The 12446-nt window shown below is 37.3% G+C and overlaps 1 protein-coding gene and 1 pseudogene across 1 annotated transcript in view; both read right to left on the reverse strand.

Moving 5' to 3' along the window:
• The window catches only part of LOC132433491 (alpha-2-macroglobulin-like), a 40504-nt gene extending 35337 nt beyond the window's left edge, over positions 1 to 5167 (reverse strand). The window contains exons 1-2 of the mRNA XM_060024289.1: positions 4979 to 5167; positions 2580 to 2763 (exon numbers count right to left, since the gene is read on the reverse strand). Of these exons, the coding sequence (XP_059880272.1) occupies positions 2580 to 2763; positions 4979 to 5070 (276 nt within the window). The 5' untranslated portion in view covers positions 5071 to 5167. The remainder of the gene's footprint in view (positions 1 to 2579; positions 2764 to 4978) is intronic.
• Positions 7 to 2573, reverse strand: LOC132433492 (non-histone chromosomal protein HMG-14 pseudogene; annotated as a pseudogene).
• Positions 5168 to 12446: the final 7279 nt, after the last annotated feature.

The raw sequence follows: 12446 nt of genomic DNA on the forward strand, positions 1-12446 counted from the left end.
CTGAAATATAGGAGAGATCCTGAGAACCCGTTCATCTGCCAAGTTTCTTCCTCCAGTCCCTGTCCCACTTCTCCCTGGGAATCTTGTCCCTTTTACTTAATTTCACTCTCTCATTCTCATCAGGGAAATTTGGCATGGACAGGAATTCACAGACAGAATGACTTCTGTCATTTACAAATGGGAAGACAGAACACAGGATGGAGGAAATTACATCAGTGAGAGAGGTCATAAATGATACTCACATCTCCTTATAGATCAGCCAATACAGGTTTTTAAAAAATGTTTTTGCTTTATTTATTCATTTTAAAATTTTTATTTTATGTTGGAGTAGAGTTGATTAACAATGTTGTGTTAGTTTCGGGTGTATAGCGAGGTGATTCAGTTATACACATACATGTATCTATTCTTTTTCAAATCCTTTTCCCATTGAGGTTATTACAGGATATTGAGCAGAGTTCCCTGTGCTATACAGTAGGTCCTTGTTGGTTATCTATTTTAAATATAGCCGTGTGTACGTGTTGATCCCAAACTCAATCTATCCTCCTCCCCACCCTTCCCCTGATAACCATGTTTGTCTCCAAGTCTGTGAGTCTGTTTCTGTTTTGTAAATAAGTTCATTTGTATCCATTTGTTTTTAGATTCTGGATATAAGCAATATCATATGATATTTGTCTTTCTCTGTCTGACTTACTTCACTTAGTATGATAATCTCCAGGTCCATCCAGGTTGCTGCAAATCAGCTAATACAGTTTTTTTTTCTTTCATAATTGAGATGTTTTATTGGTTGTTTTGAGGATCAGTACACAGACATTTCAATTTGTACACAATTCTTAACACACATACCAAAAATCTAAAAAATCATGTAGTTGTGATTCTTTTCTGAACAGTTATTCCAGTGACCTTCCAGCTTAAAATTTGGAGGCAAATTTTCCTTGACAGGCTATCAAGTACCAATACCTTCAAATATTGATATGCTGTTACATCGTAAGTCCCACTAATTCACAATTTAATATCATATACACTACATACCCAAACTGTCAATCGTTCATAGCACATTAACAAAGTTACTAGAAGAACTGGACTACCACGACCAAAGATGTTACAGAGTGCACAAAATTCTGACCAGGAGAGCCAAGATCAAGGGGTGAGTGGTTTGCTTTAGGAAATAATTCTACCAAAAACAACATGGGAGGAGAAGTAATTTAAAGTGTTCAAGGCATTAAATGCACAACTGACTCCAAACTGCCATTTAGTATGCTTTGTATTATAGGATATAAAATATCGCCCATCTATGGAATGTTAAGCTGGCACCCAAGACAATGCCTGCCACATTCAATATCCCACTATTTTCTGGTGGTACCAAAAAGTAAACAACCAGCAAATGATTTCACCTCTTAAAAAAAAGCATTTACACTTAAAAAATGGGATGAGGTAGGATTCCCTCCTTTTTAAAAATGTTTCTAAAGCTACTTAAAAATTTGCATTTACAAAATAGTTGATAAAAATATTCCTCTGTATTGTACAAGAAGGGAGACGGGAACCACTGATAGGACCAACTGTGTGATATTCATTAGACTTGGCTTCTTTCTCTCCTGCTTCATCAGAGGCTGGGCTCTCCTCGTTTTCAGTTTCTCTGTTTTCTGCAGGTGAGTCTTCTTTAGTCTCTTGGTTAGCCACTTCGGCCTGTTTTCCCTTTGCTCCCCTTTTCCTTTTTGTTTGCACGTTTTTGTCTGAAGATTTATCCTTTCCTGCCGCTTTTTTGGCTTCGTTTCCACTTTTTCAGGAGCCGGTTTCGCTGAAAGCCTTGTCAGCCTCCTCTTGGGCTCCTCCTTCGCCGCCCCATCGGCGGAGCTGACCTTCCTCTTGGCCATGGTGGCGGTGGGGCTGGCACGTGCCGGGGGCCTGCGAGCCCCGCACACCGAGAGCCTTGGCGAAGCTGGGCTGCCTGGCCTCTGCCGGTCCTCCCGCCGCCCGAGCTCGCTAATACAGTTTTGATTCACTTATACACTGAACTTTACCAAACTGATGTTATGTGGTAAAAGAGCATGGTAGAAGCATCTCTTAAGGCTATGAGAAAGGAAACTGCAACATATTATTGGCTGTACGCTGTAAGGATTCTATACATGGGCAACTCTGAAGAGCTATTGGATAGTCACTCATGGTAATTTCTACAAGTTCACTCTTAGAAAGAGTATGGGGTGGTGTGTTCCTGTCAGCCCACTACTGGGGCTTATGTTAAACACTGGCCTAGTTTTCTTTGTTAGTATTTTTTCCATTTTAATTTTCAGGAGAACTCATATTTTCCCTTTGTCTAGTGCATACTGCTTTTCTTTTTTTTCTGGTTAATAGGAATTTTCTCTAATCATTAAGTTGATTTTAATATCTCTATAAATATTGGTCTACTATTATTTATATTGGAAATTCATGCATTGCTTCTTAATTTCTACACTTAGTCGCTACATTTAGATTCCTTCCTGAAGTCCATGCCAGCCTCTCAAAGTCTTATCTTGACTGAATTCTGGTTGCCTATGTTCCCAACCGATAGAAACAAGTATTTTAAGTCAAACAGCCATACTCACAGTGAAGGAGACACAGTGGAATAAGTCTTTCTTTGCCACCACATCAGTAAAGAGGCTTCTGTTCTCTCTGAGGGACTCCAAGGAGGCGCTTACGGTCACCGTCTCATTCAGGTGCTTCAGAAGGAGGCAGCCCTTCTCAGGGGTCCCAGTGTGGAGCAGGGAGGGGACCAGCACCATGTAGTGCCTGGGGATGGGGGAATCCAGTTAGAGGAGAGTGTAGGAGGCGAGGCATTATTACCAGCAGCACTATCTTCCGCCATAATTCTTGTTACTATCGTTAGTTCTATGCCAAGAGAAGACATGTTGATAAGCATGAAATTGATCTCTGCCGTTGGAGGGCATGCATGGGAGTTACTCCCCTTTCCATCGTCAGTGCCATGTCAGTGAACATTTTACTTGAAGTGAGGCTTTAAGAGGTTAACATTTGCAGGTGTACCTCACTTTAAGGAACCCAAATATCAATCTGTGAGCATCTGAATTCAAATAAAAATATGCTAATTATATATATTTATGCTGTAAATCTATTTTACATTAGGGTTGCTGTAAAAAGCAAGCAAGTTCTCATGTGGAACACTACAGAAACCAATCCACATACAGAACTTTTATTTATTTTTATATATATATATAAAACAAGCCTGTAAAAATGGAATGGCAAGTTCTTGCTTTCCACTCTGAGGCTTAAAGAGAGTCCTTAAAGTCTCAGCGTGTTAAGCAACTAATGAAATCTTAGTGTGTTACCTAACCCTGGATGTTTGCATATTAAATATTTGCCTTTCAACTCAGGGTAGACAAAAATGGTCTACTCAAGAGTGATCTTCTAGAGATTGGATTTGGGGTCCTCATGAACAGAACAGAAACTTTCTCAATGCTCTCATATATAATTTATTGACACTTGAGTTTTCTAACATTTTTGCTCACAGAATTCCTATTTTTAGACACTACGCCCTCCTTACATGTATTCAAGTAAACATCTATTTTTTATCACAAGTTTAAACAATAGTAAAATATATTATTTTTGATGAAATTTTAAATTAAAACTTACATTACTTTTTTGTACATCTCCCATCGAATCTTAAATATCATAGTGATAAGATATCCAGTATGATCTATTTAAAAAATACATCAAAATGTTCTTTTTGTAATGATCAGAAATTTAGCATCTTTCCCCCTTTTCCTCTGTGAACTTTCATGCCATTTACCACACAGAAGTTTGTCCTAACATTTCTATGCTTCAAAATATTTTATGGATCACTCTTCCTTCTTTGTTTATATATATATATGTGTGTATATACATATATGTATATACACACATGCATATATATATACACATATATATGAAATATTATATGTGGGTATATAAATTTAACTTCAACTCTTCTTTTAAATTTAATGTGACCTTAAAGCTGTAAATGTTAAACATTTTCTTCTGGATTGAATTGTTTTCAAAAGTCTTACTAGTATACAACTGATCAAAACAAAATAAGTATATTACAAATTATGATTCATGTTTATTATATATAAAATCAAAATACTTTTGAAGTACATCTTTAATGAAAATAATGAGTTCTTATATATCCATGGATGGATATTCCTTATTGCAAGAATTAAATAAGGTCTAACATTAACTCTGTTGCTGTTTTTCGTTTGTGTAGATATAAGTACCATGAAAAATTGTTCACTTAAAAGTAAATAAATGACAGATGAAACAATTATATCATTTTTACCAGTTCTTGTAACTCCTTCTGCATTACATGCCAAAGATCACCCAGTGCCCTATTATCAAGAATTGCTTCTAATTGTTTATCAGCTGGTATTTCCCTTAGATCTTCCTTCAATTCTGTTGAAACAAAGAATTCGTCGCCACAAGATCTGCAAAAGGATTTTTTCTCCTGTCATTAGAGTCCTTTGCTTTCTCAACATCAACATCGGTATTTCAAATTGCTCCTTTATTTGGCACCCTAGGGATTTTTATACTCCAGAACAGTGTTCTACAGTAACATCTGATTGAGGGAGGTTTGTCTTTCTCTTTTAAAGTGAAAGATAGGAAATTAAGACAGGGGAAGTAAGAAAGGATAAATAGCATGGTCTCAAGCAGATCAATATGAATGTGAGGATCTGAAAATTGATTCCTTTAAAAGAATCACTTTCCAATGCCCTTTAGAAAGTCTTTGTATATCTCCAGAGAATTTAGAGATTCAGAGATTCAGAGATCCAGAGAGTTGGAGAAAAATGGTTAAGAATAAGTGAAGACTGAATAAACCAGATTTGTAAAATCTCATAATTGGAAGACACCTTAAAGATAAGAAGGTGACAGTTCCATAGGGAAGACGAATGAATGATAAGGAGGATTTGAAATAAAGGAAAGGACTCTTCAAGTTTATGCTCTATGTGAAACTCACGGTATTCCAGAGACTGAGGCATCTGTAGGCAGGAAGACCAGAAGAAGGAGAGTAAGACTTGGATGGAGGAGTTTGTTCTTCTTCTCCCCCATGCTGCAGGGAGAAGGGACCAGAGGAGACCAGACTGTATTGTGCCTTTCTCCCTGCAATTGGTCTGGTCCCAAACATTCCTCAGAGCAACTAGGCTTTATGCTGTTCTCTGTGTAAACAGGAAGTTCCACCCACACAAGGTGTCTAAACAAAGTAGAGGTCTTTGAACATTCTCTGAAAGGGTCATTGCTCTCAGGGACTTAATTACAGTCAAGGTTAATTCCTGGTGGGCTAAATAGGATTCCTGGAGGGATAAAATCCACATTCCCATTAGTGCTCACTTTCCCTGGGTTTTACCGTAAAGCAGCTAATCGGCTTTTCAACCCCTTCTCTCTCTTACTCCCTCCTTTCCACTTCCCCATAGTGCCTTGTATGGCTTTCCTCACATCTCTTGCATGAATAGCTGGCAGGGGAAGCTATAATTTAAGCAACACAAGACAGGCTCAAAATAGGTATTTCACTACAAGTCAGTCTGCCTGCAAGTCCTCCATCAGATATGTCTACCTCAAATGTTGAAGCAGTTTCAGAATTCAGCAGTCCTCTATGCAAAAGACATTGGGTTAAAAGAATAGCTTTTTGAGCTTGGGGTTTTTACTGGATTGCAGATAAAGAGCTAGGTTGTGGAAGAATGATGATAGGAATATTTTCCTGTATTAAGGAAGTGAAAAGATGAAAGGAGAAGTAGCAGGACCTCAGAAACAAGCTTTGACTTACTGTGCCTAACAAAGATACCAATTGCCTTTATCATCTACTATACAAACACATTTTGTTACTGCCTTCTAAATGTGCAACTCCCCTTCAATCTTTAATCATGTTAACTGTTTTATTCATCCATCCATCTGTCCATCCATCCACCCATCCATTCATCCATTCATTCATCCAACTGTTTGATTGTTTTGTGTTTATTGAGCCTAGTTGGTCTAGGAATCATACAAAATCATGGAGATGGATGATCAAATATGAAGAAACAGATTGCACATTCTTGCAGGTGTAAAAGCAGACAAATAAGCAATAAAAATACAGTAGCCAGACATCATTATTGGAGAAGTTCAGGATGCTCTGGGAGCACTGAACAGGGACACACAATGCAAACCTGGGCCTTGGAAAGGAAATCTAAGGTAAAGCAAAATGTAAATCAAGTTCTAGAGTGTGGATGGTGGTTAGCCAGAGGGAAGTAGGAGATAAAAAGTGCATTCTAAGCACATAAGGAATGACATAAACAAAGGCACAGGAGGTAAAAACCATCATGAAATGTTTGGTAAAATGAAAAGTGTTTGGTATGAAGAAAATGCCTGTATACTTAGAAAAGTGGTGAAGCAAGCTTGCTTCAAATTAAAAAGGAACCTGTTGGTACTACTAGGGTATTTGGGGAGTAATCAGTGAAGTGACTTCCCCAGATTTGTTTCTTGGAAAGATCACATTTACTGAAATTTGGAAGACTGATTGGAAGGAGGCAATCCAGGAGGCAGGGTAGGAGTTGCACAATTATATGGGTGAGAAATGATGATATTTTGAGCTAGGGTGTTCATAATGAGATTGGATAGAGGTTGACAGATTTATATCATATTTAAGAGGTAAAATTATAGTACACAGTGAATACATGAATGTGATGGGTAAAGGAGAATGTGCTTTTCAGTTTTCCTGGTTGGTCACTGAGTGAGTGACTTGCATTGCCTTTAACTGGTTGAGTGAAACACAGGAAACAGGGTGGGAAGGAGAACAGAGGGCTGAGGGTTGGGAAGAGAAAGAGTCTAGTTTTAGAAAGCGCTTGTGGGATAGTCCAGTAATAATATTCGTAGGGAGTTTAACATTTGCATCTAGAGCTTAAGGCAGTGTGATCTAATAAAAATATAAGGTGAGCCTCCTATGTAATTTTACATTTTCCAGTAGCCACATTGAAAAACAAAAAGAAACAGATTAAATTAATTTTAATGATATAATTTACTTACCTCAATATTGCCAAAACATTATCATTTCAACATTTAATCAATATAAAAATTGTTAATGAGATACTTTAAATTCTTTTTTCATACTAAGTCTTTGAAATCTGGTGTGAATTCTACACTTACAACACATATTAATTTAGACTAGCCACATTTCAAAAGCTCAATAGCCCATGTGGCTACTGGTTATCAGATTAGACATAGCAGGTTTAAAGCAATGTTTTTCAAATTATGGGTCACCATCTATAGTGAGTTGTAATGTCATGATCAGTGAGTCATGACCAAGAGTTTTAAAAATGTAATAGAGGGCTTCCCTGGTGGCGCAGTGGTTGAGAGTCCACCTGCCGATGCAGGGGACGCGGGTTTGTGCCCCGGTCCGGGAAGATCCCACGTGCCGCAGAGCAGCTGGGCCGTGAGCCATGGCCGCTGAGCCTGCGTGTCCGGAGCCTGTGCTCCGCAACGGGAGAGGCCATGGCAGTGAGAGGCCCACGTACCGCAAAAAAAAAAAAAAAAAAAAATAATAGAACACAATAAAATAGAAAACACAGTGTACCAAACAGAATAAGTGAAACTATTGATTTTGGAAATATTCGTTTCAATGTTGTGCAGCAGAAACTTTGGTTGTGTCCTATTACCCCTTCTCCAATTCTGTCTTTAATACTAGAACACCTGAGTTTTCTCTGGGCACAAACTGCCTCACTGAAAACTTTCATTTCCTAGCCTTCTCCTTTAAGGCTGGGCATGGTATACGGCTAAATTCTGGTGATTGACATGTGAGTGCAAGTGATGTATACAACTTTCAGTTCATGATTTAAAAAGGAAGGGCTAGGTTCTGTGCCTCCCTTTGCTTCCTACCACTGGCTGGAATGTGGACATGTGGGCGGTTGTCCCATCTTCCATTGTAGGTAATAAGATGGAAGCCATGTGTCAAGGGAGGCAGAACAACAAGCAGGACAGACTGAAGAGGGAGGAGATATGGGGATGTATGTATACGTAGAGCTGATTCACTTTGTTATACAGCAGCACCTAACGCACCATTGTAAATCAACTATACTCCAACAATGATGTTAAAAAAAAAAAAAGAAAAAAGGAGGCATAGACTGAATCCCTGAATCATCCAAAGGCCATTTTAGCTTGGACTTTCATGTAAGAGAAAAACACTTTCTCTTATTTAAAAGCCTTTGCATTTTGAGATATCTTTGTTCGAGCAGTAAAACTTGTATCCTAACTAATATAATTTCTCTTTCTTTATTACTATCTCTATCATCTCTATCTTTAACTATGAGTGTCCTGAGTCACAATGTAAAGGTTACATTGTGAAAATGTGATTTCAGTGTTACATTGCAAACTGTCTCATGAAAATATACAAAATTCTTATTGTAGGTTAAAGTTAAAGCAATCTGAACACCACCAGTTTACTGAGATCTGGCCTATTTGTACAGATTAGAGATTTATCAGCTTATAGGGAGAGCTGATGCCATGGAAATAGATAATATGGGATGAAAATAGAAAATAGTCCAGGACAGAGTTAGGCAAGGGCACCCAAATGTAACCCGAATGGCTAGACAGAGAGAGAGAAACACAGGAGAGTGTGGGATCTCTGAGTCCCAAAGAAGGGACATTTTAAGAAAATGGTCAAGAGAAGGTTTTTACTAGTCAGAGTGGTTGGAGCTTTATGCCAACACATCAATGTTAATAGCATACAAAATTTAAAAAAATCATTTCAAAAGTTTGCATCATTTTATAATACATTGATTCAAAACATAACAGAAATTAAATGGATTTTAAGAAACTAGAAATAACTAAACACTTATTTGCAAGGTTAATTACTTAAAGAAATAATTAATAGCATTCATTAGGGGGCCTTATCAGAAATTACAAAGGGCATCTGTAAAGATTATTGCTGAATCCCTGGCTATTTGTGTCAAATGCCACTCACTGTGAAATCAAATAATAGATCGAATGATCTTTTTTTTTTTTTTGCTGAATTGAGGGACAAGAAGAATATGGGGACCCAGCTTTAAGGGTCTGTGTGGAGCAGAGCCTGACTGCAGCTCAAGGGGGAGTGAGAGGGAGGTTTCTGAGTTTATGTGAAGGGAAAGAGAATGATAGGGCAGTACTCAGCAGAGATGTCGGGCTGAGAGGGAGGTTTCTTTAAGAGGAGAGAGACTTGAACAAGTTTAAATGAAATGCTGCTTCTGTAAATGCTGACGATCAAATAAAAGGGAGAGGTTGAACACTGTGAGTGAGAAGTGATAGTCCCAAGAGAGAGAACTTTGAGGTTGCGTGAGGTGGACGTATTAAGTAAGTGGATGGCGGAATTATCCTCAGGAGAAGCGACACCACTTCAGTATAATTGCAGATAAAGAGGAACGTTTTATCTAAAATGCTCCCTTCACGAAGACAGAGCTTTCTCTTCTTGGGAAGACAGAAAATGAGCTTGAGGGGGGAAAAAATGACTGGATCAGTTGTCAGGGTACCTGAGCCCTAGTTCTGACTCATTATAAGGTCCTGGGTAACTCATTTAACTGCTCTGAGCCTCGGCTTCCTCACAGATAAATACGGGGTTAATAATATCTGTCCTGTCAGCTCCAAGGGGTACTTTTATACAAGATGCTATATGGAACCGTTTTTAAAACTGTGAACCTTACTGTACCTGTCAGAATTAATATTTATATTTTGAATCTTAATGACTGAGAAAGAGGTCTAGTTCATCTGTCTGCTGTGGGCTTTGATGTAGGGCAGCATCCAAATAAAGAAAGTTAGGCTACCTGAATACCAAGTCCTTGACAGAAATGACGGCACACAACTTGGACAAGTTCTGCACAGTTTCGAGGCATTTAGCAAATAATTACTGTTAGAAAGCTGAGGTAAAGGGTTAAGAGAAAAAAGAAGGTAAGGGAAAGAAGGAAGGCAGTTTATGGTAAAGAAGGTAAGGGAGCAAAATGCAGGAAAAAGCCATTAAAATAGAACAAGGAGAATCATTTGGGAATTGAGAAAAAAGATTAGGAGGTATTGGGCCTTAACAAAAATAAACAGAAAAAAATGTTTCCCCTGTATTGCTGTAGTGCTTGCTGGGGACTGAATGTAGTTTCTCTAATGGCACCACTGGTTACACATACGCTACCCGTAGTTCCTAATAAGTGATAATGAAGGACATTTCAGCTGGTTACATATTAACCACTTTCAAAAATCAGAAAGCTCAGTTACTGGAATACCACATTCGCTCTATCAGACAGTATACTTGCTTTACCTTTCCGTAAATATCTAGGGCAAACTTGGAGTTACGGCAACGTGTATCTACAGAGATGTTCTCAAAGATCAGAGTGTTTCTCATTTATGCCATCTCAATGCTCCTTTCTAATTTTTAATGAGAAAAAATATTTGAATGTACAAAGATAAAAAGCATAACAAATCCTCAGATCGTTTCTAAACAATGTACTTGCCATAGTTTCTCAAAATTATCAAAATTTTAGTGTGTTATCTTTTAAATTGTTCTTTATCTTGTTTTGTTTTTTTTAATTTATTTTAATTTATTATTTTTTAAGATTGATCTGATGACTCTCAAGCTTTATTTATCTATTTTGGCCATGCTGTGCAGCATGCAGGATCTTAGTTCCCTTAGTTCCCCTGACCAGGGATTGAACCTGTGCCCCCTACAATGGAAGCGTGGTCTTAATCACTGGACCGCCAGGGAAGTCCCTAGCACGTTATCTTTTAAATTAAACTCCACTTGTTCCTTTAAGTTTCTAAAGAGTACTGATATTCACAAATTTAATCTTTTTTACTAGACACTACATTGTGATGCAGAGGAATTAGTGGCCGAATTAAAACAATTTATTACAAACAATAGAATTCAATGTCTGTCCTTACATATACATACTTTGGGGCATGTAGAAGTATTTTCGTATGATGAACCTGTGCTGTAAATTTGCTATGTAAAAGAGTATACACATTTAAAACTTTTATAGTACTGTTACATCCCCTTTCTGAAATGAATCTGCCAGAAATAGAGACACAGACATAGAGAACAAACATATGGGCACCAAGGGGGGAAAGGGGGAGTGGGATGAATTGGGAGCTTGAGATTGACATATCTACACTAATATGTATAAAATAGGTAACTAATGAAAACCTGCTGTATAGCACAGGGAACTCTACTTAATGCTCTGTGGTGACTTAAATGAGAAGGAAATCCAAAAAGGAGGGGATATATGTATACATAGAGCTGATTCACTTTGCAGTATGGCAGAAACTACCACAACATTGTAAAGCAACTATACCCCAATAAACAAATAACTCTGCCAGTTATCTTCTACCAGCAATGTCTACAACTGCATTTTTCCCATGCCTTTAAAAAATTTCCCAATCTGATAGGGAGGGGTGCGTGACATATATTTTTCTTTTTCAAGTTTATGATTACTAGTGATGTATTATATCACTGTTACTTGTAGGAACTCTGTTGCTTGTATTTTAACTTTGTCTTGGGGTTTTATTTTCTGATTAGGAAGGCCTTTTGTACCCCCAAATTGTAAAACTATGCTACATGTTTTTCCTAATTTAAATATTTGTGCTTCATATTTTTATCTCTAACTCTATACAGTTTATTTTTGAATATGAGACTAGGTAGGGAATATGTTTCAGGGTGAGTTTTCCTTTGGTGAATGGAAAATGTGTGTGTGAGTGTGTGTGTGCGTGCACACACGCATAGGGTCATTTCATGACTCTTTACTTTATGAACCCACTTTGTTCTCTGTGACTCTCATGTTCACTCTGGAACTTTTCAGTGTCAGAACTTTTGTTTGAGAGAGTTATATTTAGTCTGGCAGCGAACAATAGAATCAGATTTTAATAGGAAAAGATAAAATTATTTGTCAAGTTTTATTTAATTACTTAGATGATAATGATGATATGGACAACAACAGTAACGATAGCTCGTAATTACATAGTGCTTACTATTTATATGACTGTGCTGAGTAATGTTCTAAGAGCTTTAGATGCTCTAATTTATTTGATTTTTGTTATGCCCAAATGTTATTGAATCACAGGTTCTTAAAATAACACACAATTTCTAGTAATATAAAATTTTGTAAGAAAAATTATGGAATATATTTTGTAAGATACTATTAAAGCTGTTAAGTTTTAAATGGTATTGCTTTTTAAATTTATGTGTTTTCATAGCAAGTTATAAACACACAATCTCCTGTTACTTCATTTGAAATAATCAAATATAATACGAGGTAAAATTGTTATTTATGAAGCAAAGTGTATGAAATCAGGGAGTGTGATACCTCTAGCTTTGTTCTTTTTTCTCGGGATTGCTCTAGCTAGTCTGGGTCTTTTGTGGTTCCATATAAATTTTAGAATTTTTTTTGTTCTATTTCTGTGAAAAATGTTCTTGTGATTTTGATAAGGATTGCACTGGATCTGCAGGT

The sequence above is a fragment of the Delphinus delphis genome, chromosome 11, assembly GCF_949987515.2.
Source record: "Delphinus delphis chromosome 11, mDelDel1.2, whole genome shotgun sequence".
Lineage (NCBI taxonomy): Eukaryota > Metazoa > Chordata > Mammalia > Artiodactyla > Delphinidae > Delphinus > Delphinus delphis.